Source organism: Peromyscus californicus, unplaced genomic scaffold, assembly GCF_007827085.1.
Source record: "Peromyscus californicus insignis strain IS unplaced genomic scaffold, ASM782708v3 Scaffold_2__1_contigs__length_46816999, whole genome shotgun sequence".
In the NCBI taxonomy this organism is placed as follows: domain Eukaryota; kingdom Metazoa; phylum Chordata; class Mammalia; order Rodentia; family Cricetidae; genus Peromyscus; species Peromyscus californicus.
The window spans coordinates 5,291,062-5,317,414 of NW_026294540.1; the positions used below are offsets into that span (position 1 = coordinate 5,291,062).

General features: G+C 52.8%; 1 protein-coding gene across 2 annotated transcripts; it reads right to left on the reverse strand.

Annotated features, from left to right (window-relative positions):
• Positions 1 to 683: 683 nt before the first annotated feature.
• On the reverse strand, positions 684 to 26,353 carry Cabp1 (calcium binding protein 1). 2 transcript variants are annotated; one of them, XM_052755112.1, is made up of 7 exons: positions 17,388 to 19,754; positions 12,092 to 12,274; positions 6,909 to 6,939; positions 6,268 to 6,411; positions 2,777 to 2,886; positions 2,430 to 2,577; positions 684 to 1,140 (listed from the first exon to the last, which is right to left on the reverse strand). In XM_052755112.1, exons 1-7 carry the CDS (start codon positions 17,430 to 17,432, stop codon positions 1,115 to 1,117), a joined length of 687 nt encoding a protein of 228 aa, XP_052611072.1. In that variant the 5' UTR covers positions 17,433 to 19,754; the 3' UTR covers positions 684 to 1,114. The 2 variants fall into 2 exon arrangements, with proteins under 2 accessions (XP_052611072.1, XP_052611071.1); XM_052755111.1 differs by lacking the exons at positions 12,092 to 12,274; positions 17,388 to 19,754 and adding an exon at positions 25,645 to 26,353.

Here is a 26,353-nt window from a genome sequence, read left to right on the forward strand (position 1 = left end):
TCCTCAGTCCTGCATAAACCAGGGGCCATAATGTGCTCCAGTGACACCAGCACTCCTGAGGTCAGGGGTGAAGGATCAAAGCCAAGGCCAGAGCTGGAGAGATGGCTCAGAGGTTAAGAGCACCTGGGTTCCATTCTCAGCACCCACAGGGCAGCTTATAATTGTCTGGTAACCCCAGTTCCAGGGCATCCGACCCCCTCTTCTGGTTCTGTGGGCACCAGGAACTCACACAGTGTACAGGTGTACATGCTGGCCAAGCACTTGTACTCGTAACAAATAAAACAATTTTTCTAAAAAAAAATTCAAGCTTATTCTTGGCTTAGTAAAAGGTCAACCAGACTCTGTCAAGAAACAAAGAACCAGGTCTTATTTGGGGCAGCTGCCCAGCTAACCATATCGGTCTCTCTTAGAATCTCGGGCAAATCTCTGCGAGTTTGAGGCCAGCCTGGTCCAGAGTTCCAGGACATCCAGGGCTGTTAAACAGAGAAACCTTGTCTTGAAAAATGCCACATTCTGGCCTATGTCATAGATGAGAATGGAAATTGCTGGGTACAGAACAGTTACTCAGTCAGCGTATGTGGCGGGCAAGAAATTCCATCCAATACTGGACGTGCTGGGGGTTCTGGGGAAAGGTGAATATCCATCCATCCTCTAACCAGGCCCAAAGCAAAGAACACCTTGGCTGTCATTCGCGTTTTTTATTGGTTCTGAGATCAAAGGGCTAGGCGAGCTGGGACGGGCGTAGAGCTCAGGAGGGCGCTGAAAGGCTCTGCCCCCGGGGCAGACATGCTGTGTGGGGTCTGCTGGTGGGCTCCCTGGCCCACCCAGCCAGCAGCGGCTGGGCACATGGCACTTGGCGCCTTGCATGTCCTCTACCGGCTTTTGGCACTGCGGCCTCCTCGCCGGCGGGCGCCCCCCTTTTTCCAGTTGCAGGAGTTGTGAGTCTTTCACAGTGCGGAGGGGTGGGGGTCCGGGGTGGGCACCTCCCCGGGGTGCAGGCAGGCCCCATCCGCCAGATGCATCCTGGGCTCTCGGCATCTACCGCGGAGTGAGGCGAGCTCGGCTCTTCTCCCCGCCGGTGGGAGTTGGCAGTCCTGGAGAAGCCCTGGTGGCCTCAGCGGGACATCATCCGGACAAACTCTGGGAAGGGCACAGGAGCGGGTGGAGACAGAGGCAGTCAGGAGCCAGCACAGAACACTGCCGCCAAGGCCCCTCCTCATCGCCCCTGCTCCGAGGCTGCGCTGTCCCCCGCCCACCTCCACCCTGCGTCTTGGTGAGGCAGCTCTGGGAAGGGCTACAAAGGCCAGAAAAGAGGAGGTTCAGTCTGCAGAAGAGGGAAGAGGTGTTCTGGGAAGAACTCCTCCTACTGGGTCTGGGAAAAGGAATAGTGTTTCACTCAAGGGCGGGTAAGATGGCTTAGGAGGTAAAGGTGCTTGCTGCCAAGCCTGAAGACCTGAGTTTGATCCCCAGGACCCACTTGATGGAAGAGAAAAATACAAAAACAAAAACAAACAAAACCCCAAAAAACAACTCCTGCAGGTTATCCTCTGACCTCCATATTCACGCCATGGAAAACACACACACACACACACACACACACACACACACACACACACACACACTTTCTAGATAGATAGATAGATAGATGATAGATAGATAGATAGATAGATAGATAGATAGATAGATAGATAGATGCAATTAAAACAATTTACCCCAAGTGGAAAATAAAACGAAAGGGACCTGGCACAAAAAACAGCGTATTCACGGGGCGGCCTCACAGGTTCACATATCTCGAGTATTTCGGAGTGAAGGAATGGTAGATGCTATGGCTGGGCTAGTGAGCTGTCGTCAGATGTCAAGGGCCTGAGGTCAGGCCAAGGAGTGTGGTCCTCAGAAAAGAGCATGAGTGGGGAACAGACAGATGGGGCAGACGGACACAAGGATGGATACATACATGTATGAACAGATGGGTATAAAATGGATAGGGAAATGTCTGAACAGAGAGATCGATGGAATTATGGGTAGAAATACCGGCAGCAGACAAAGTACAGAGGTATCGGGGCACAGAGAGATGTGGGCAGGGAAAAGATACTGAGATGTGTGCGAGGATGGATGGATGGATAGCGGAATGAAGGGATGCATGAATGGATGGATAAATGCATGGATCAATGGTTGTGTGGGCGGCTTTGAGAGATGATGAAAAACCGAACAGATATCTGGACAGAAGCAATGGAAGGGTGATGGCCAAGTAGATGGCTGTACCGATGGGGGTGGGGGTGGGAGGTGGACCAGCGTACGCACAGGTAACATGGAAGAAACGCGAGGACGAAGGGTGAGAGCTTGCGTTGGATTGGTGACGGCATGGGGCATGCGCAGTCAGGGGGCTCCCCGGCTGGCTTGTTTCTCACCCATGTTTAAGCCCCGCCTACCTTCAAAGTCCACTCGTCCATCTCCATTGAGGTCCACATCTCGGATAATCTCCTCTATGTCTCGGTGACCCACCTGATGGCCCAGGAGCTTCCTCATGGCCTCTCGAAGCTCACTGGTGCTTATTTCCCCATCACCGTTGGTATCAAACTGGAGAGGGTGAAGGGAGGGGAGAGCGGCATGGATGGAGGGCAGACCTCAAGAGTGAGCAGTGCCCCCCATCCTAGGGTTCCTTTGCTAGCCCAGTTCCCTCCCGTGGCCGGGGACCCAGGGACTTAGAACTCTTCATGGTCATCCTGAGACTGGGATTCCGCCTGCCCACCCCTGCCTGTCGCCAGCTGCCACTCACCTCCCGAAAGGCATCTCTCAGTTCCTTTACACCAATCATATCTGCTGTCTCCGCCAGGAGCTTAGGTCCCATTAGTTCCACAAAGTCATCAAAATCCACATGGCCACCCACTGGAGCAAAAAGAAGGGAGTAGGTCATCCTCAACCCCCCCCCTCCACTGCCCATCTCTCTCCAAGCAACCTCCTTGGTCTCCCCTGTAGGAAGATTTCTTTGGTCCTGCCTGGGCCCTGCAGTTGGGACAAATCTATTACCCACGGTCCCACAGCCTTTTACAAAATAATCACAGAGGCTTAATATTATTTATAACTGCTCGGCCATTAGCTCAGGCTTATTACTGACTAGCTCTTACACTTAATTTAACCCATAATTCTTACCTATGTTTAGCCACGTGGCTTGTTACCTTTTCTCAGTTCTGCCTTCACATCTTGCTTCCTCTGTGTCTGGCTGGAGACTCCTGATTCAGCCTTCCTCTTCCCAGAATTCTCCTTGTCTGCTCTCCCCACCTATACTTCCTGCCTGGCGACTGGCCCATCGGCGTTTTATTAAGCCAGTGTACAAGGGCATTATCCCCCAGCACTCCACCATCTCCAGGCCCGGGAGGTGATTGAGGATAGTGAGGACGGACCCCAGACAGGTGGCTCGTCAAAGAATGACTGGAGGAGTGGCCAGGGAAAGGGAACAGTCACAACGTGGATAAAAAGGAAACAGGGATAGGAGGAAGAAGCATTGGGCCACAGAGCTGGGTGAAGAATTTCAGAGATGGAGAAGAAGCCAAGACGCTCTCGGAGGAAGGCTAAAAGAGCCTTACTTTACTTTAGCTGTGCAAATACAAACTCAACTTCCAAGGAACTCTCAGGAGGTGGAAGGAGACAGGGCTGCTGTAGAGGACTTTCAACAGGGACCAAATGCAGCATGAGGAAGAAATATGGAGCTGGAGGGATTGAGGGCTGGGGGGACTCCAGCATAGCATTTATTTGTGTATGTGTACCTGTGCCTATTGTATGCAGGTGTATGTCCGTCTATAAAGGCCAGAGGTCAATGTCGGATATGTTCCTCCATTGTTCCTACCATATATATATATATATATCGAGACAGGGATTCTCTGTGTAGTTTTGGTGCCTGTCCTGGATCTCTCTCTGTAGACCAGGCTCTTTGAACTCAGAGATCCGCCTGGCTCTGCCTCCTGAGTGCTGGGATTAAAGGCGTGTGCCACCCACCGCCGCCTAGCTCCTACCTTATTTTTTTGAAGCAGGGTTTCTCACTAACTCGTAGCTCACTGATTCAACTACAGTACTAGACCAGCAAGGCCCAACTAGCTCTACCTCTCCAGTGCCAGAGTGATAGGTACATACTGCCTCTCTGGCTTTCTCCCCGGGGCCGGCCATGTCAGAGGAGCAGCAGATGGCAGTCGACTTCAGGTTGTCACCCCGCCAGGAGGCGACTCCCTGATGGGTGAATCATGGATAGGCAAGGCCCCAGACTCCAGAGTGCTTTTGCTTCTGCTGTGCCTTCACATGTTTGCTGCTGTTATCTTTCTCTGGTATCTGGCATGGTGTGAATGGGTGTGGGGAGACCCCCACTGCCTGTAATGTAGTGTGTTTATCTCATGGAAACATCTCACCCTACTGGGCATTTTTACCTGTGGCTTATTATGAAGATGATTTCTTCTTAAGCTGTACTGTCTAACTGATAATAATAATGTTAGTTTAAATAGAGCTTTGATGATTGAAAATAAAACAAGGAAGTGTCACACTGCTACAACACATGAGTTTCTATTGAGGAGCCATATAGACTGTGGCTTAGGTTAATGATTAAGAAAAACAATTGAGGCCCGGCGGTGGTGGCTCACGCCTTTAATCCCGGCACTCGGGAAGCAGAGGCAGGCGGATCTCTGTGAGTTCGAGGCCAGCCTGGTCTCCAAAGCGAGTTCCAGGAAAGGCGCAAAGCTACACAGAGAAACCCTGTCTCGAAAAAAACCAAAAAAAAAAAAGAAAAACTTTTTTGGGGTACATAAGCTGTAGATAAAAAATATATAGTAGAAGAATAGAGAAGAATAAAGAAGGAAATCATCAAGAGAGTGTGTGCTGTCTTTTCCCTAACTCCCTCAGATAAAGAAGTCATAGTATGCTGACTCTGTCTGTAGATTCCCTTTGAGCCCTGTGCTGGTGGGGGCTGGCCCCCCAGGCAGTGAAATGCTAGCCATCATCACCACCATCATCACCACCATCATCATCATCATCATCACCATCATCATGATCATCACCACCACCACCATCACCACCAGCATCATCACCATCATCATCACCACCACCATCACCATCATCATGATCATCACCACCACCACCATCACCACCAGCATCATCACCATCATCATCACCACCACCATCACCACCAGCATCATCACCAGCATCATCACCACCACCATCACCACCACCACCACCATCACCACCATCATCACCATCATCACCACCATCATCATCATCACCACCACCACCATCACCACCAGCATCATCACCATCATCATCACCACCACCATCACCACCATCACCATCATCATGATCATCATCCTCGCCATCACCACCAGCATCATCACCATCATCATCGAGACAGAATCATATGTATTCCAGACTGGCCTCAAACTTGCTATGTAGCTGAGGGTGACCTTGAACTTCTTCTTTTTAAACATTTTTTAAAAAGATTTATTATTTTATTTTATGTGTATGAGTTTTTCACCTGCATGCATGTCTATACTCCATGTGCATGCCTGGTGCCCACAGAGCCAGAAGAAAGGGTCAGAGCCTTCTGGAGTTGCAATTATAAGCCACCATGTGGGTTCTGGGAATCAAACTTGAGTTCTCTGGAAGAACTGCTGGACCATCTCTCCAGCCGCCATCTAGAACTGATCCTCTCTCTCCATGTCCCGAGTGCTGACTGTGGCAGTCTGTGTACCTGTGTCCTCAGCACTGGGGAGGTGGAGACAGGAAGATCCCTCTAGCCAAATCATATGCATTCCTGAGGACCAAACCCAGGGCTTTGAACATGCTAGACAAGCACTCTACCAACTGAGCTTCATCCTCTGCCCTCAGTGCCTATTCTATATCAGCTTTTTGAGTGGGCTGACACTCCATTGCCTCCTGTGGCAGCTGGTGTGCGTCTACCCTGTGTGGGCCCCTTCCCTCCCCATGTCCCTCCCCTTCCTGCACTTTCCTTATTTAATAGATGCCTTGAACCCAGATCCCTGTCTCTGGAGAACCCAGATAAAGACAGAGGACTTCATAATGCTAACAGCATCCCCTGACTTCTTACTGTGAGCCACATTTTGGGCTGTTATTCACATAGACGTGACTCTAACTCACGTCTCCTGTCTCATTACAACCCTGTTTCACATGGGAGGAAACTGAGGCTCAGAGGACGCGTGATCTGCCCTGGACCACACAGCTGGATACAGAAGTTGGCCCCAGGCCTGTGTGACCCAGAGGACAGGGACTCACAGTTCATGTTGATCTGCTGGGACAGTTCAATGAGTTCCATCTCGGTGGGCATGTAGCCCATGGTACGCATGCAGTTCCCCAGGTCCCGGCAGTTGATGTAGCCGTCCTTGTCCTTGTCAAATTCCCGGAAGGCCTCTCGGAGCTCTGGGGAAGTAAGTAAGGGTAGATGTGGTCAGAGAGAGGACCCAAAGAACATCTCAGGCAAAGACAGCCCTGGGCCAGCACAGGGAAGTAGACCCTGGAGTCCTCTAGGGCTCCTGCTTGCCCAGTGTGTCCTGCTTTGTGCCAGGGACTCTTCCCACCAACACCTAGAGGCACGTGGGTCTCCGTGAGTTCAAGGCTGGCCTACTGTTCTATTCTACATAGTGAGTTGCAAGACAGCCAGGGCTATGTAGAGAAACCCTGTCTCAAAATACCAAACCAGCTGGGCGTGGTGGCACATGCCTTTAGTCCCAGCACTCAGGAGGTAGAGGTAGGAGAATCTACATGAGTTCGAGACCAGCCTGGTCTACAGAGCGAGTTCCAGAACAGCCAAGGCTACACAGAGAAACCCTATCTCGGAAAACCAAAACCCAAACCAAACCCACCCACACCTTCCTGTGCAGCTGAGCAGTCCTTTTCCCCGGGGGGCTTGACCTTACCTTCGATCTCTTCCGGTCGTAATGATCTGTCCTGAAACAAGAGAACGTGTCACATTAGCAGTGGCAAGGGACCTAGAATTCACAATATGCCCATCCAATGGGGGCCATCCAAGTGGCAGCAGGTTCTAGGTGGGAAGTGACAGGACCTGAGCAGAGGTCTCTCTGGACCTTGAGGGAGAAAGATGCAGTCCCCAAGTCTTAGAGTCACAGCGGAGTGTTAACAGAGGAGCCCCGAACCCAACAGTCCCCACAGAAACTAGGCCACCAAAGCACTGCACCCTTCTCCAGACACAAGAAGAAGCTGGGAACAAAGCTGGTCCAGAGGCAAAAACCTGTAAATCAAACAGGGCCAGGGGAAGTCACCACCCAAGGACACCAGGAGGAGCCAGGCATCAGAAGCCTGCAGGGCAATGGGAGATGGGAGACCACAGGAGGAGAGCAGGCAGGGACCACACAGGCAGCCCCAGAAAGAGAAAGGGGAATTCAGGCTATGTGAGGAAGAATTGGAGCTGTGTCCTGCATCCTGGGTACTGTCGCCACCTTCCCCAAATGTGACCCCATGCCTACACCCTGCCCATTATAGGACACAGCCTAGGACCTGGGGCTGCCAATGTCCACAGCACGTATCTGCAACCTCCATCAGGGCCCATATCTCTACAGGGAACTATAGAAACTTGGCATTAAAACTGGTACCAGAGAAGTCTCCAAAAAGCAAACTTAGGGAAATCCAGGGAAGGGCCCTGATGGTGATAGCCATTACCCCAGGCCTGCCAAGAAAGGAGGCAGACAGGTACAGAACAGATATGGGCGGGCGCCCTTGTTCCAGCTCTCTGCCTTCAGATGGGAAGAGTACGAGGCAGATCTGTGACCCCAAGGAGGCTCAGAGCTGGGACAGAGACCCGGATCGTTAACGCAGACGTATAGGAATGCTCTAGTGAGTACGAGGCATCTCAGCTGTGCACAAAGGTTTCAGTCAGTGGGGCCAAGAAGGGTGGAGACAGTGGTGTGTGGACACAATGGGGCGTGGAGACAAGGGCTCCCGGATACCGGCACCCAGTCTGAGGATCCTGTCCAAAGGAAAGGGTTGTGTTGCTGCTGTTCAAAGTGTGCGTGAGTTTGGAATGAGCAGGCGACAGACTTCCCGGGTCCTCCCAGGGGGCATTTCCAGCTGAGGGCAGAGAGTTCCTTGCAGGGAGTGCCGTCTCCATGGCAGTGATGCAAGGGTTTTCCCTTAAAGGCTGGCACAGCGTCTGTGCCACAAGGGTCACTCCTGCCCCCAGACAGAAACCTACGCTCCTGGACATTCTCGGGTGGCCAGAAAGATGTATTTCCATGTATCCTAGCACCAGGAAGTGAAAATAAGTGAAGAGTAGTCACCCCTTACTATCAGTGGGGGACTGATTCCGGAAACCCCAGGCATGCCAAAATCCAAAGACGCTCAAGTCCTTTACATAAAATGGCATGCTATTTGCATATAATTTACATACCTCCTCTGGTACACTTCAAATCATCTCGAGATGACTTATTCTATTTATATGATGGAAATGCTATGCAAATAGTTGCTGTGTTGTATTGTTTAGAAAATGAGGACAAAAAAATAATCTGGGTTTTTTTTCAGTGCAGGTACAAGGTTTTATCTTTTACCCTAAAATTTTTTAAAGATTTATTTTTATTTGATGTGTGTGAGTGTTTTTCCTGCACGTGTGTCTGTGCACCACCTGCAGGCCTGGTGCCCTAAGAGGCCAGAAGAGGACATCAGATCCTCCGAAACTGGAGTTACAGACAGTTGTGAGCCTCTGCTGAGTTTTGGGAACTGAACTCAGGTCCTCTGCAAGGACAGCAAGCGCTCTTAACCATTGAGCTATCTCTCCAGCCCCAGATGAAAGGTTTTCAACAATGTATTTGTGGTGTGTTTGTGTGTGTGTGAGTGTGTGTGTGTGTGTGTGTGTGTGTGTGTGTGTGTGTGTGTAGGTCAGGAGATAACTTGCAGGAGTCAATTTTTGCCTTCGACCGTGTGAGTTTGAGGGTCGAACTCGGGTCATCAGAATTGGCAGCAAGCACCTTCACCATCTCAGCAGGCCTCGGATGCCAGTTTTAAAAATACTATTTCTTGCCACGCGGTGGTGGAGCACGCCTTTAATCCCAGAGGCAGAGACAGGCAGATCTCCGAGTTCGAGGTCAGCCTAGTCTACAGAGTAAGTTCCAGGACAGCCAGGGCTACACAGAGAAACCCTGTCTCGAAATAAAATTATTTCTTGGTCTACTGTTGCTTGAATCCCTAAATGTGGGGCCCCAAGGAAACGGGGAACTGGATGTACGCATGTGTACACAAGTATGCAAAGTTTCCTCGGTGGGACAAGCTACTTCACTAGAATTGGGCCTCTCCCATCCCAGACCCTAAGCGGCTTGCTGGTCTTCCAGGCCGAGTTCTGCAGGTCTGGGGAGGGAGTGCACACTGCAGACCCTTCCACTTTGTGGTGTTCCCAGATTCCAAGGAGAGGCAAAGTGAGGCCCTCACTGACTCATGGTGAGCCTGCAACAGCAGCCCTGGTAGCTGTTCCCAGGCTCACTCAATGGCCCCCCAAGCCCAGGCAGGGCCGTGGAGGAACATGTGTTGTGTCTGGAGTAGTTAAGGTTACACACTGATATATGCACTAATCCTGGGGTGGGGCTGGGGAGCTGGCAGCATTGGGAACATACATAGTTCCTTCCCAGTTTGTACAGATAGAAACCCCCAGAACCTAGAGTCAGGCAGACCCAGGGGCAAAACGAGTAGCTGCTGCCTCCTAGCTGAGGATCACTCCTGTTCATTAAGCCGGCCTCCTCATCTGTAACATGGCTCCATGCCAGTACCTACCTCATAGGGCCTTTGTGTGCGCGTTCCTCAAGGCAAGTATTTAGCATCTGAAATTTAATCAGTGCAATCTACAAATGTTTGTATCCATAACATCCTCATTACCTGATTCTCTGTGACAACTCAGACACCTTAGGAGGCTGTTCAGTACAGTAGCCACACGTGGTTACGTACATTTGAATTGGAGGGCTGGGGTATATAGTTCAGGATAGAACACGTTTTGCATAAGCAAGACCCCAGCTCAATCCTCAGCAAAAAGAGAGCTTTTAATTAAAATAAAAATTAATAATTCTGTTCATAGCCGGGTGGTCGTGGTGGTGCACGCCTTTAATCCTAGCACTTGGGAGGCAGAGCCAGGCAGATCTCTGTGAGTTCAAGGCCAGCCTGGTCTACAGAGCAAGATCCAAAGCTACACTGAGAAACCCTGTCTCGAAAAAAACAAAACCAAAACCAAAACCAACAACAATTCTGTTCATTAGCTACATCCCTACAGGTCAACAGCCACATGTGGTCAGTGGCTTCCACACTGGATGTCACAGTGTAGAATACCAGGAGACCCTCTGAGTACAGAGAATTGCTGGTAAGAGCACAGCAACTGTAGAACTGAGTTTGAATCCCACCTCTGACACCTGCTATGCTAGTGTGACCTCAAATGTGCTACTGCATCAGACTCAGTTTCCCCACGTGTGAAATGGGGCTTTTGTGAGGCAATTCACCGAGACGCTTAGCATAGTGTTGGCTTCCTCAGCATACTGAGGGCATGGCTGTAAGGTACCCAAAGGACTGTATATGCTTATTTATTTATCTATGTGTGTGCAGGTGTGTGTGTGTGTGTGTGTGTGTGTGTGTGTGTGTGTGTGTGTGTGTGTGTAGGGGTGGGTGTGTAGGTGTGTGTGCAGGGGTGTGTGTGCAGAGATGTATGTATAGGGTGTGTGTGTGTGTAGGTGTGTGGGATGGGTATGTAGGTGTGTGTATAGAGGTGTGTGTGTGCAGAGATGTATGTATAGGGTGTGTGTGTGTGTGTGTGTAGGGGTGGGTGTGTAGGTATGTGTGTGTAGGGGTGTGTGTAGGGGTGTATGTGTGGGTATGTGTGTGTAGGGGTGTGTGTATAGGGGTGTGTGTGCAAGTGTCTGTGTGCAGGTGTGTGTGTGTAGTGGTGTATGTGCCGGTATGTGTGTGCAGGTGTGTGTGTAGGGGTGTGTATGTGTGTGCAGGGGTGTGTGTGCTTGCATATGAGCAGTGTGCTTGTGGAGAACAGGGGTCAACCTCAACCTTGGATGTTGTTCCTTAGTCTCCTACCATTTTTTGTTTGTTTGTTTGTTTGTTTTTTTATGGGGTGTGCGCACACACATGAATGCAGGTACCCTTGGAGGCCAGAAGATGGCATCAGATCTCCACAGAGCTGGGGTTAGAGTCAGTTGTGAGCTGCCTGATGTGGGTACTGGGAACTGAACTCAGGTCCCCTGAAAGAGTAGTACCACTGAGCCATCTCACCAGCCTGTTCCCTGCCCCATCCACCTTACGTTTTGAGACAAGGCCTCTCACTGGGGCCTGGGGTTCACTGGCTTTAGGCTGGAGAGTGAGGCCCAGCACTGGAGCCCCTGTCTCTGACTCCTCAGCACCCATCACCATGGTCAGCATGTTAGTGGGTGATGGGAACTACATCAATACCATCTCCCCAGCCTCTGCTCTTATTATTTTGTTTTAAAAACTTTTATTTACCAGCCAGGCTGCGGTGGCACACGCCTTTAATCCCAGCACTCGGGAGGCAGAGCCAGGTGGATCTCTGTGAGTTCAAGGCCAGCCTGGTCTACAGAGCGAGATCCAGGACAGGCACCAAAACTACACGGAGAAACCCTGTCTCCAAAAAAACCCAAAGAAACAAAAACAGAAACAAAAAACCCCAAAAACCTTTTATTTACACTTATTTTATTTTTGTCTGAGTGTTTTGCCCGTATGAATATATGTGTATGATGTACATGCCTGATGCCCGTGGAGGTCAGAAGAGGGCATCAGATCCCCTGGGACTGGAGTCACAGATGATTGTTAGCCACCAAGTGTGTGCTTGAAACCAAACTCAGGTCCTTGGGAAGAACAGCCAGTACTCTTAACCATTGAGCCATCTTTCCAGCCCCCTGCTTGAATTATTTCTTACTGGTTGATACAAACTCACTTTGGATCCATGAGTGGGAGACTTCAAGAATCAGATTCGTAAGCTGGGTGTTTGAAGACAGGGCCTGCTGTGCAGAGAACCCCTTTTCTCCCCCAGCATCCCCCTCATACCCTATGAAGCCAGGTTTGGCCGGCGGCACTGGGCCAACTTACGTACAGGTTGTCTGTTCTCAGCAAAACCCTTTCGAAGGAAAATGCAGGCGGGACCCAGGAGGTTGTGCATGACAGCGCAGTTCTGGGCCAGCATCATGAGTGGTCCCGGAAGCTCACCGCCGCTGGCGGCCAGTCCCTCCTCACTTGTCTGCACCACCATGTAGCTGGTCTTCTCCTCCTGGCGCATCTTCAGCCAACACCAAGCAAATAAAAAGAGAGGTGAGGTGTCACCTCCCTGTTCATCTGGATCCTCCCAGCCCCGGCCTGGCTGGTGATTCTAGGAGATCCTTGAGAGTCACATGGCAAAGTTCTGAGAGTGTTAGCATGTACAAGGACAGCATATAATTGATCCAACAGATGGAGATTCCAATCCTTGGCTGAAAGAGTTGTCCCATGGAGCATTCTATAGATATGATGCTTGAAGTAGGGTGTTCTCACACATGGGCTAGCACGCACGCACGCACGCACGTATGAGCACACACACACACACACACACACACACACGCACGCATTCACAGGGTGCATGCAGTTCAGAGCGAGGAGCAGACAGAGAGAGAGGCTTCTGCCCTCACTCCGAGTGCCTCACAGAACCACATCCTTCCGCTAAGTGTTCCCAGTGTCTCAGCTCAACTTAACCCTCGGACCTACATCCTGTCTTCCCAGCTTTCTCGTGGACTCAGACCCTGCCCCCAGCTGGACCCTCTCCCCCGCCCCCCCCCACACTGGAAGGCCCAGAGGGTGAGCAGAGCTGGTTATACCGAGAATAGGCTCCTCGAGTCTGCTGACTAAAGGTCACAAAGGTAGATGCCATCCCTGACAAATGAGGCTGGTAGGCTGTGAGAGGTGAGGACGGGGGTGGGGTGGGGGTTGGGGGCAAGTGGGTGCTGTGTGCCCACGCTAAATGGGTGGTTCTACTTACTGCCCACAGGTGCCAAACCTGGTTGATAGTACCGGTGGGTCAGATAAGACCCACCTGTACCCGGATTCCACCTGCTTATGACAGCATGACTGGGCAGTCTTCCAGCAATTTTCCTTGCCTACCCTCCCTCTTTCCCTGGCTCCATGCCCAGGCTGGCTTGGCCTGCTTGACCTCTAAGAGGCTGAGGCTGGGGCCTCGCCAGCTGACCGAATATAGCTGCGCTCTCAGGCCCCGGCCAGGCTTTCGTCCTCCCCACAGATTCCCACAGTTATAAAAAGTCAGCACTGCCCCACAGACCTTCCCAGGCCCAGACACAACATATGGCTGGACCCAGGCCTCCCAGCATGCCAGTGCCTCTCAAGAATCCAAGTCCCAGCCCTGCAAGGGACAGCCGCTCTTCAGTGTGGAAGTCTGTAGCAGAACTTCCCCAAGGACAGGCAGGGTAGCTGGACTCCCAAGAGAACTGTCTGAGACACACAGGGCTGTATTCTCTCTGTCCCATCCAGTCCTCTTCCAACTAGCTGCCACTAGCTGAGCAAAGGTCACGTGTAGACGGGGCAGCCCGCCCCAGAGGAACCTCTCTTCTCCTGTCCTCTCATGCTTCTCCCCTAAGCCGTCCTCTAAAGGGGCTGTTGATGGAGACTCAATTCCAACCCCTTCTAACACCCGAAGTCCCTTCCAGACCTAGAGAGGGAGGGACAGGATGTCAGTTCCTCAAAGGAGACGCAATGTCTCAGACCAAGGCTCAAGGGGCGATTGTAGGAAATCTCTGAACACGAGGGATGTCGGACAGACCAAGACCCATTCTAGCTTGAATCTTTGCTCCATTCACTCGTACCTCTGAACCTATGCTGGAACTAGTAAAGAAAAGAGAGACTCTCCTTCTAAGAAGGAGTCCAAGAAAAGCCCGGGACTAGATGGGAGGGGTGGGAGTGGGATGGGGGCTAACTCCAGGAAGCCATCTTATTGGAGATGTTTGTGGAAAAGCAGACTTTCCGTTTCTGGCTGAATCTCACACATGTTGGCTCAGGAGAAGCACAGTCCAAGAAGGAGGCGGCAGCAGGTGGCACAGGATCCGAAGAGGGTTTAATGTGCTGGCTCCGGACACCATCTTGCTCGCTCTGTGACCTTGTGCAGCTCTGTTCATCCCCTGTGCCCCAGCATTCTCCCCACACGGGGCGGGGGGGTCATCATCTGTATCCGCAAGGTTCTTGTGAGTAACGAGTGAGCTACTGCCTATAAAGTGCTCCGCACAGTGTTTAGAACACAGTAAGAGCCAAATGAATGAAGTTGCCGTGGTTACGGCGATGGTGATGATGATGACAAGGATGATGTTGGTAGAGCAAGTTAAGAGATGTTGGGTGCCAGAAGGCATTTACTTCTGGCTCCAGAGGATGTGGGGGAACATCTGCCAATCAGCCAAGAAAAGAGAAGGATGGAGAGGAATTTGCTCCCACGAAGAAGGAACCAGCGGTGGCTGGGGAATTTCCACTGCCTCTCTTGATTATAACTCTGCCTGGCACCAAGTTGCCCCGGGAGGCAGCCATTCTTCCCCAGTCAGCCATGATGGCACCTGACAGGCTGGTCCTGCCCAGTTCACGGCCTGAAGCAGGCTACCTATCCCCATGTCCAGCTCCTCGGCTTCCAGTCAAGAGGCTGAGCCAGGGGCCAATAACGTCTGGCCTGGAACCAGGAGAGGCCAGCCTATTAGGGAACACCACGACCTCTGGCTCCCTAACAATGCAAGCTGGCTGAGGGCACACAGGTCAAAACTCCCCCCTCTGCTCACGGCCAGGGAGAGTTTGAAGGGCACAGGCTTAATGAGATGGGAAGAGGACATTTTGCTGCACGGAGCAGGGAGCTGGACTAGACAATCTCGAAGGTCATATTTGGGAATTCATGAATAACGTTTCTGGCAGCGGGAGAAAGAGAAAGCACACATAAAACACCGGCTCCGACTTTACACTGTGCAGGCTCTAAATCCCAGCTCGGCTTGCTAGCGACTGAGTGACCTCGGAAACCCTTATCTCTGAATCCAGCTCCCTTCCCTGCCAACTAGCCAAGAGGACTATTTGGTGGAAAAGAGCTAGTGAGATGGAAGATGTCTGATATGTTGCGAATAACCCAGAAAAAAAAATCACTCCTAAGATTTAAGATCACTTATCCCGTGGACCCGGACCCTCGCCGACTGCATGCACCGTGGCTCGGTGGTAGAGACACAGGCTTAGCATGTACGAGGCTCTGGGTAACAAGCTCTGCCTGGGTATGGTGGCTCATGCCTATACGATATTTCCAACCTGCCGCAGCTAAGCCAGGAGGCTCTTGAGCTCCAGGCCAGCGTGCGCTACAGAGCAAGTTCCAGGCCAGCGTGGGTTACCAACAGAGGCCTCACCTCAAAAACAAAACAACAAATAGAATAAACAAGCAGCAACAACCAAACAAAAAACCTGAGAGCAGTGGCAACCATCCCCATCTTTCCCGATTTTCTACTCCACCCTCTATCTCTGATGAAATCTTAACATGTGTCCGGTACTACACACTTGGCACTGTGCACAGCACACAGTCGTTTTGAGCGTTAACTATTAGGGACTGGGTGTGGTGATGCACACGTTTGATCCTAGCACTTTGGAGGCAGAGTTAGGGGATCTTGGAGTTTGGGGCCAGCCTAGTTTACCTAGGGAATTCCAGGCCAGTCACGGCCACACAGTGAGACCTTGTCTAAAAAGAAAGAAAAAGAAAAGAGTCAAGTTTTAGCAGCCAGCTGTATTGCCTCACACCTGCAATCCCAGGACGCAAGCTGCTGAGGCGTAGCTTCCCGCATAAGCCCATTTTCTAAAAGGTAGAGCAAAATAACAACAGCAAAAAAAGGTTACACATCCGGCCTGGGGGATGTGTAAGGCTCTGGGGTTGCTCCCCGTTAATACACACACGTTGGAAGAGGAAGGTAGACATTAGCCCTCCTTATTGATTGATGGGCCAAGGAACTAAGTCACAGAAAGTTCAGTAATTTGTCCAAGATCACATGGCCTGAAAGAGAAGACCTGTGTGCTCTGACTTAAGCTCCGCTGTGGGAGGGAAGATGGTCGGAGGAGGCGGAGGAGAGGGCTCGGGCTTGTTCCTCAGTTCGCCTCCCCAAGCTTAGGAGCGTTTGCGTCGATGTTTGCCTGTGATCCTCTCTAATTCAGATCAGTGTCTGCCTCCCCAAAATCACCTCCCTAAGAGGCAGAAGCCTCCTCCAAGAGAAGGACAGACGATGAGGCACTGGGGATACACAATAGAAATGCCAGGCCTCCCAGCAATCCAAGGAACAGCGAAGATTAAATGGAATTTGATGTGAGCAGCTTAGCTAAATGAGGAGGGCGATAGGCTAAAAAGCCCCAAGTGTCCTAAATTGAGAGGTCAGAAACCTAATGGGAAAGAGGGGATGGGACCTGAGTGAAGGCTCCATCAACCAATCCAAAAACCGTACACGAGTCACCTGACCCTCCAGTCCCCGCCCCCTCAATTGGCAATCATTTCTTATTTGGAAAATGAAAATCCGGGAGGCAGATATCTTTATCAGTCATGTCTTCTTTGACGCATGGGTCTATGACCTGACTGCAGAGGGCTGGCAATCTAGGCAAAGCCCACCTGAAAGGAACCCGCTGCAGATGCGACCCAGACCTTCCTAAAGACGACAGAGGGGAGAACCCTCGCTCCCCCAAAGGAATTCTTGCAAAAGGATATTGTCCTAGCATAGAAGCAATAAATCCACTCAGGAAAGTGACACTCAGGTACACTCCTGACCCACGTATCTCTTGGGCACGGCTATTTCTCAAAAGAAGCCACCCTGGTCCCTAAGACCTGGCCCTTTGACACACTCACACCTGACTCAAGAATGGTTGTGGATAGAAGCAAAAGGAGAAATGTGCTTGGTTAATGGGGTTCCTTCAAGCCCCCCAGTTTTTGAAGGCTTAGAGAGTACCAGCAAAGAGCACAGACCCCCTACGAGCCCCCAGGCCTTCTCCTGAAGGATGTCTGATTCTTTAAGGCTCTAGGATGGCTCTACACTGACAGCCTATGAATCCCTAGAAATCCCAAAGTCACATGATTTCTTTCCGAGCTCTTGTGTGAATCCCAAATATGGCCTTCCCGGACCCTGCCGCCCCTCAGCCCCCACCCAAGGCAGCTTTAAGCCCTAACTTTAGTTCAGAGCCTGCCTAGGACGCAAGAATCTGCTAAGGGAGGGTATCTTGAAGTTGGAACAGGGACACAACCTTGGGCAGACACCCTAGAAAGGGTAGCGAGCATCAGGTGCCCACCCACTCCATGCCCTCTGGGGGCAGGCAGCAAGATGCCCCCCGAACCCAGCAACCGGGACTTGGGCGCCCCGCAAACATACCTTTCTCGAGAGGTTTCTCAGTGGGGATTTGACGCAATTGCCCATCCTACACGGATGCAGCCCCTCTGGCGATCTCGGGGTCCATGAAGGAGGCTCCTGGGGGGCCAGGAGACCTCAGTCTGGGTCACTGCCAACCCCAGCGTCTCTCTGCCTGCGCCGGGCGCTCTTCCTCCAGGACAGAGCTGAGCCCGTGCGCGTGCTCGCCTGCCTGCTCCTGCTGATCTTTTTTTTTTCTTCTTTCCTGGTGGTTCGTATGTGTGTGAGTGTATCTAGGTTTAACTTTCTTAAGGAGACAACGGCAGAAGAGTGCGTGGCACCGAAAAAAATCCCCTGGAGAGTTGATGGCAGAGGGCACTGGCGCTGGGAAGCCTTTCGGATCATCAACATCAGATTAGCCAGAGTCCCTTCTCTGCTTCTCTCTCTCTCTCTGCCCTTTCCTCAGCCCCTCCTTTCCACGCCGCCAAATATGCAGGGAGATTGCCTTGGGGAGGGGGACCCAAGGTGGCAGCTGCAGCTGGGAATTAGGCCAGCAGATCCAGAAGGGAAAGCTGGCTAGTTTGGACCCCCAAAACCAGGGTGCCTCACAGCTTGCAAAGCTATCTTCGCGCGTGCACACACACACACACACACACACACACACACACACACACCCCACACATGCATGCACACACAGGACCCCAGGGAGATGTATGCCTCTTCTGAAGAGCAGTGAGCCGGGCAAGCATGCTTCATCAGCCACTGGCACTTCCAGCTGGATGGACAGCGAGGTGGTTCTCGGTTGAGGGCCTGAGAGATCTTGTGACGTCTCTATTACGCTCCATTTTTCACACTTGCCTCATTTTTGACATGGGATGAGGCTCCAGGGCTGGCAGCAGCTGAACCCACAGCTGTAATCACCTCTTTCCTTCTGCTCTCTTTGCTCCCTGACCCTTGGGAAGGCAAGAGATGGCCCTGAGGGGGGCGGGATGCAGGCGGTGCTGGCACAGAGGACGCGACCAAGGTCTCTGGTCCTCCTCATCCTCTGCCTAATCCTGACCGAGGGTCTTTCACTGGCTTCGTTGGAGTGCAGAACAGGGAGGCTGGTCTTTTAAAAGTGATCCTCGAAGTCCCACAGCTGGGACTTTACAAATGACTGGATATTCCTCATCCCTCCACATTCTTGCTTTGGCATGAGAATTCTTCCCAAGCCTCGGATGTTGGAGAGCGGCGATTGCGGCCGGTACCCAGAGATTCCTGTTTCCTTGCATCCAGCTTTTCCCCAGCAGGGGGCGACAGAGATAGCCCAGGAGGTTGACCCACGCCCAGGCCCCTGATGCAATCACAGACTTCAGCCCAGACTGCTTCCTCTCCTGGGGACTTTTGTCCTGTTTGGGTGTCTGGTCAGAAATCTCATTAGAGAAGATGACTGGGTGAATTGCCCCGTGGGTGGCACAGACTCCCTCCTAGGAGGCTGAAAGGGGGGCCGCTGGCTAGTTCACCGGGGCCTGTCCAGGGACTGGTTTAGCCAAGGCAGTTCCTTGGTGCTTAGTTTGGGCCCTACTCCAGGGGGAGGGGAAAAAGGGGGGAGGTCACTCCCCGAGGACAAAAGGAGGAGCCCGAGTGGGAACAGCTAAAGGGCAGGAAAGACGGTAAAGATACCAGGAAGGGAGGAACAGGCAGCTAACAGAAATGCAAAAACCCAGGAGGGAAGAAGCACTATGCAGGACCAGGGGTCAGGTTCAGTGGCCTCTGATGAGTGGGAAAGGATCTGGGGTCTGAGGTGGAGGCTCGGCTCTGCCTGTGATCCCCTTCCATCCCTGAGCTTCGGTTTCCTCCGTTAGAAAATGGGACTTTCCCTGTCTGGCTAATATAGTGCGTACAGGAAAGCCTGTGGTACATAATAGGCACTGATAAGTAATTATTCAAGTGGAAGAGGGAAGTATCGTTTGCCCAGCGTTTATGCGCCGGGTGCTGTGCTTGGCTCCGCGAACAAGGAGGAGGAACAGCGGGAATTTACATCCTAGCTGGTGGGCAAGAGGTAGTGAGGAGCACGGCTATTTACCACAGTTAAGATAACCGCTAAGAGAGAGACCCACAAACCCTGATAAACGACACGAGAGTGCGCTGACTTAGTCTGGGGAGATAGGGAGAGGCCTGCAGACAGAATCTAGAAAAGGAGACATGGGCTACACTGGGTAATAAATAAAGTGTTTTCCTGTAAAACCTAGGAGACAGATTGTCTGGACTACTCTGTAGCCCAGGCTGACCTCGAACTTACGGAGGAGACTCCTGCCTCTGCCTCCCAGGTGCAGGTGTATAGGCGTGCACCACCATGCCTGGCTTGTAAACTCTTTTTGTTATTTTTTCATTTTTTTATTATTTATTTATTTATTGAGACAGGGTTTCTCTGAGTAGCCCTGGCTGCCCTGGAACTTGCTCTGTAGACCAGACTGGCCTTGAACTCACAGAGATCCACCTGCCTCTGCCTCCCGAGTGCTGGGATCAAAGGCAGGCACCACCACTGCCCCGGCCTGTTTGTTGATTTTTAAAATCACATTTATTGATTTGTGTGAGGAGAGGCAGTGTGTGGGAGCCAGAAGAGAACTTTTGGGGGTCAACTTTCTCTTTCTACCAGGAGGACCCTGAGTTTTGAACTCCGACCGTCACACTTGGCGGCAAGCACCTTTACCTGCTGAGACCCACATTGGCCTGGAGCTCGAGACGTCGTTGATTGTGACCTTGTCATGACCTTGCACCCTGGACCCTCCTGTAGCCCCCTCTCTGTGGTGCTGTCGTGTGCCGCGCCGTCACACTCAGCTATAAATTCTTTCTGAAATGGCAAAGCTGCTCCAGCCAGCAGCAGGGCTTGGGTTGGGCCTCAGGTCTGACTAGACGGAGAGAAAAGCACAGACTAAGACGAGTTCTCAGCCCTGGCTGTTGGAACCTGCTCTGAAATCCCTGCTCAGTGGGTGTAGGTGGTTCTCAGAGCACTGAGGCTGTCTACTCTACTCCCTCGGGAACTCTAACCTGTAGTTGGCCTTAAGACCCACTGAGAGGGGCTGGAGAGAGGGCTCCGCGGTTAAGTGCACTGGCTGTTCCTGCAGAGGACCCGGGTTTGGTTCCCAGCACCCACGTGGCTGCTCACAATCCTCTGTAACTCCAGGTCCAGAGGATCCGATGTCCCTCTTCTGAGCCCTGAAGGCACCAGGCACACATGTGGTACACATACGTACATGCGGGAAAAACACTCAGACACATAAAGTAAAAATAAGTAAATCTTTAAAAAAGAAAAAGATAAAGACAAAAGATGCACGGAGAAAGGGGTCCGAGCTTGGAATGCAGAGGCAGAAGGACCTGCTGCGGACTGGATTCACACTGGACTTTGGGGGTCTCAGGCTCACTCAGAGCACGAAACAATACTTACACAACCCCCCCACACACACCAACACACACCACCACCACTGTCTGGCCCCTGAAAACTGTCTCTTCCTCCCCTGCCTTAAAGGGCTAGACGCAGCCTCCACACAGTGTCTTCTTAGCCCTGGTGACTACTGCCCCCTGCAGGCCGATCCCAGCCATAGCAGGTGTCGTCGACCTTGGACAATGCCTCTGTCCTTGGAAACAGGAGGCAGGAGACGGCAAAACCAACCAAACACCCAATGAAAGCCCATTCTGGGGGTGCTCAGTGGGTCAGAGTGCTTCCTGATGAGCCTCGCAAACCCCAGCTGGATCCCTGGGACCCACGTGGTGGAAAGAATCATCTGAAAGTTGTCTTCTGACCTATACACATGCTCACATATACATTTGAGTACGCGCGCGCGCACACACACACACACACATGCCCAGATATACATACAGGAGGATGCACACATACAAATACACACACATGCACATACACATATACATGCATGCACACACACACAATATATGCACACACATACATACATACATATACACACACATGCACAGAAGCACACATACACACATACTTTATGTATTCATTTTTGCTTTTTGTTCAGTCAGGGTTACTCTGTGAAGCCCTGACTGGCCTGGAACTCGATATATAGACCAGGCTGGCCTCAAACTCACAGAGATCCACCTGCCTCTGCTTCCCAAGTGCTGGGATTAAAGGTGTGCGCCACCACACCTAGAATACACACATTTTAAGTAAATTTTGAAGTCCATTCTGCTTTGGGGTAAGAATAGAGCTGACACTAGCTTGAGGTTTAAGGTCAGCTAGGGGTCCAGGGGGGCCAGATCTGGGGTTTTAGAGTCTCCTTAACTGAACTGGGTTGGCAGAGGGCAGGAGGAGGCACAAATGGCTTGACCTTCCCTAGAAAATGCAGCCTGGCTGAAGGTTGGGGGGGGGCTTCCTCTGAGAAGCGAAGAGCACCTTGTACCCCCATTTTTTTAATCCATCAATAAAATGGCCTCTGGAGCCACACTTTGAACTCTGGAATGAAATAATAGGATGAGAGGGATGAGCTCATCACTGGTTATCCCTGATTAGCGGGGAGACTGGCCCTGGGTCTTGATCAGCTCTGTCGGCGGCAAATGAACTTGGGTGGCACCCTAGTGCCAGGACACTCAGGGTGGAAGCTCGGGGTACAGCATGAAGGTGCTCTGTGGACACTCCTGACAACTTCCCTTCCCAGCCAGCACAGGGCCACTCAGGTGGCAGGTGTTACAGTTTATTTACTATGTGACCTCTGGCAAGCACTGCCCTCTCCAGAGCCTCTGTCCTCATTTCTAAAATGGGGGAGGACAATGCCAACCCTCCCAGGTTGCTGTGGCAATAATGAGGACAGACTCTGGTCATTGTGCAGGGGGCTCTGGACTGAGGTCTTGAGTACCCTCGATGGTCACTGGAAACAGCTGGAGGCAGACGCAGACACCCAAACATCCCAGAAGATGCTCATCCAACTGACTCAGCCATATCTATCATCCATGATTGATACACACCACAAGCTGGCCTTCTCTTCCCTCATCCCCAGGCCCCAGAGGGGAGGGGGTGGGGCAGGAATGAATCTTCACAGGCCTTCAAAACACAGGCTTGGTGTGGTTGAACCCATAGGGCCCAAACCATCATGACCTTGGCCGAACTTTTCATCCGTACCACGGGAACTAGGAGCCCTACATAACCCAGACACAGGTGACATTAGTCACTCGTCCATTCATGGACACTGTGATCCCTTTACATGTTGTATGGACACTGGGCTGGTTGCGCCCACCTGGCCCCCCCCCACCCCAGATCAAGAGAGATGTTTCTCTAGGATGGGACCAGAGCTGTGGAGTTTATTTGATCTGTCTCTTCTCAAGCTGAGTGCTCGAGCAGAAGGTTTGTTTGTTCATAACGTGTCTCCCAAGACCCAAATCCCCATATCGTGCTTCACGGAGGTCACTTCTCACACCACAGAGTCTGCCTAGGCGGCTGGGTGACACGTTCTTAGCCGGCAGAACCAGGGACAGTTCACTGACACTGAGCTCTGAGCCCTTTAAAGCCCTTCTTCACGCAGCACGGAGGCTGCTTCCCTTACACAGCACTTATTCAGACAACGCTCTTTTTTTAATGACTATTAATGAGAGCAGTCCCATTAATGCTCTCTAGTCAGCACTCACTGTGAGCCAGGCCTCTGATAGCCTTAATTCTGTGTGAGCCTCGTCGAGACCCTGCAAGGTACTTTTTCCCCCCGGTCTCATTTCTGGATGAAGAAGCCAAGGCCATGGGGAGAAAATGACGCCAAGGTCATAAATACACCGAGTGACAGAGGCAGGGTTGGAAGCTAGAGCTCTAGTACCTTCCCAGCCACCATACCCCCACACCTCAGCCTCAAAGCCACACTGTCTCCCTGCAGACAGCAAAGACGCCCCAGCTCGTCACGCGAGGAATCTTAATTCTCATTTCCCAAAGTCTATCTGGATACCTCTAGCGTGCCTAACCCCGGCTCTCTCTGCCGCTGTTACCAACAGAAAGAATGCATCCTTGGAGTTCATCGTCATCAACAAGAACAGTAATAATACCAAACACAGACGCAGCCTTAGCTCTGTACCACGCAATGCTCTAAGCTCTGCACACATGTGCCCACATAAATCATCTGACCTCCCCAATTCTCCTTGAGACACTATGATTGATTTCTATTTTTTTCAAGTAAATAAAAGCCTTGATGAAATAAAGCAATTCACCTAAGGCCAAAAAATAAATAAGTTAAGAGGCATGGACAAAATATGTTTTGCCCTAAGCAGATCCATCTGAAAATTTCTGTATTCGGGGGCCTGTTTTGCTGTCTCTCAGCCCCCATCCTGTCTCTAATGCAGAAAAGAGACAGTAAGGAAAGACGAATTCCTTTATGTCACAGGAGACTGGAGGCTCTGACACAGTAGCTCCAGACTGGTTGTGCCGTCCTAGGTCGCTGCTGATCGCCGTTTCATGCGGATGCCTGGGAGGTGTCACCAGGAAACTCAAATTGAATGTGCTGGGGGTGGGGGTGGGAGTCTGCAGCGCCTCGAGGCCGGAGCCTCCAGAGGGAGGTAGTAAATATTTCATGGGACCTTCCAGCTCCTCCTGACTCAAGTGACCCTGTGACATTTCAGATGGTGGGGCTGGAGGATAGTCTCCACTTAATGACTGGGAAGTCGGAAGACTGGAGTAGCAGGGTGCTGGAAGGCTCTGAGCCCAGAGAGGGCCTATGTGGGCAAATTCTGCAAGAGCAGGGAGCCAGGGTCCTTTTCCCAGATCACCGGCAAACTGAATCATCAGTCTGTGACTGGGCACCTTCCAAACTGCTAGGTCATGGAGCTCCAAAACAGCCCAAATCTTGGCTATCATTCCCAGTGCTCTCTTCCTATCTAGTGTACCACCAATGCCCGGGTACGGGAGGTATTCATAAATGCGTGGCAACTGAGTGATTCGCAATCACCCGCTAACAACATAGTATTTGGGTCACAACCCAGCCCAGACCCGCAGATCGGTCCTAACATGCTACCGCTCCGAGCCACTGCAGTGGACATTTTTCACTCGGCATGTAGCCAGGCTAACTCTCTCAGGGCTCTGCATCCAGACCTCTACTCCTGAGCACCGGTGCGAGTTCTCTGAGAGAACCGCTAACGAGGGCTCCCTGCAGGAACAAAGCCGCGCGCCGCTGGCCCTGTCACACCATCTCAGCAGTCCCGTGCATCCCGAACCCACGTGCAGCCGCCTTCATGACAGAGCCCCACCCGCACAAGCCACCGCAGAGTAGTATTTTGAAAAGGAACGAGCCGATCTGAAGCAAAACACACACGCGGCCTCCTCCTTGTAGTGCTGATCCAGCACAGCCAGGTGCGAGCTGGAGGTAGTTTCCTGGCACCAGATCCTACCATAGGAACGCTGAGACACCCCCCCCCCCCGCCCCCCGCGAGTCTGAAACCATGCCAGCATCCCGATTGCGCCTCTGCAGAACTGACCGCTGCGAGTTCGATTCAATGAAAATCTTGGCTTTGCTCAGAAGTTCACAGGCTCCTATGACACAATCCCACACCGTAGCCTTGAACTGGAGGGTGAAGCTGTTTGTCAATGCCCGGCTGACTGTAATCCTCGCGGGCAAAGGTGTGAGTGAAACAAAAGGGGTCTCTGGTGACCCTCGGTGGCCTCCCTGGCCCTAGAATGCACACCAACTCAGGCTTGTGTTTTCTGGGTCTTATCCCACAACTGCCTTACTGACATCCAGATGGCATCCCTGGAATACCATCCTCCTTAACACGCTCCAAAGTTCCAGATGGAGCTGTACCTCTGGACAGACCCTCCATGCCTGCCCAGGCATCTCTTCTCCCCATTTTTCCAACCCCCTAACTTTTCTCAGACCTTTGAGGACACTCTGGGTAACGGCTAGTGTCACACATCTACAAGCAAGTCCGTGGACTCCCAGGCCCTCCTCCCCTTTGCCTACCAGACCCCAAGTCCTTCGCTCTCTTGGGTAGCCAGAGGCCAGAGGAGCGGGTTGGCACCGCCTACTCCAAGCACCGCTCACGACCCAGGGAAATCTCCGGGAGGATTGCGGAGGTCGCTCCTGCAGGTGCCAGGCAGACTCGGCTGAGTGATGCCCAGGAAGAGGCCCGGAGTGTGGACAGCGCATAGGGTGCTGAATCAGACACGGGGGTGGAGGAGCACCAGGGCCGCGGGAGGACAAGATGAGTCGTGGTGCGCCCCGACCGGGCAGAGCGAGCAGGGCCAGGGACGCGCCGCCGCCGTAGGGTCCCGAGCGCCGGTGCCCCGAGCGCGGGCGAGGGGCGCGGCCCTTACCTGGCCGAAGGCGGAGCTGAGCATGGGGTGCAGCCGGTGGAGGAACGGGTCCGCCTCGGGGGCACCGGTGGGAGCCGGGTCCCCGCGACCCCGCGATCGCAGGGACCCCCGTAGACCGAGCGCCGGCGCCAGCCCCCGTTCCTCCCCATCGCTCCCGCGGGCTGGCGGCAGCGTCTCCCGGGGCCTGCAGTGCGCCTGGGGCAGCCCACGCCGGCTCCCGCGCGCGCCCTGGTCGCGCGGCACGGGCCGGCACAGGGGCCTCCGCGAGCTCGGATCCCCGCAGGAAGGCGGCGAGCTGGGGCAGGGACCGTCGGTCAGTCGGCGGCCACGCAGCGCGGGGTCCCGTGCAGAGCCGTGGCGGGGAGCCCGGCTGCCCCCGCTCGCCGCCGCCGCCGCCGCCTTGAGCAGCGACGTCTTGGACTCGCTCTTGGCGATGTGCGAGCTCATCGCGGCGGGGCCCGCGCTCGCATGGCCCGGCGGGGGTGGTGCGGGGCCCCCGGAGGGCAGGGAGCGGGCCGCCCGGCGGGAGCCGAGCCCGAGGACGCGCTGCAGGCGGGCGCCGTCCCCCGGCCGCTTAAATGCGGCCCCGTCGCCGCCGCCCATGTGACAGCGCAGCCTCTGCGCCCGGAGCCCGGAGCTCCCGGCGGCCGGCGCTGCGGATCTGGGGGGGCAGCCTGCTGTCCCCCGAGAGCCCACCCCCGGCTCTCCC

Bases quoted from the DNA above. Each gene is read 5' to 3' on its own strand.
- Cabp1 (XM_052755111.1), bottom strand. From the start codon at position 26,247: ATGGGCGGCGGCGACGGGGCCGCATTTAAGCGGCCGGGGGACGGCGCC. The intron at 6,412-6,908 runs GTAAGGTCAAGC...TTACTTCCCCAG, and splicing joins ACGACCGGAAGAGATCGAAG to AGCTCCGAGAGGCCTTCCGG. The intron at 1,141-2,429 runs GTAGGCGGGGCT...TGCCCTTCCCAG, and splicing joins TGGACGAGTGGACTTTGAAG to AGTTTGTCCGGATGATGTCC.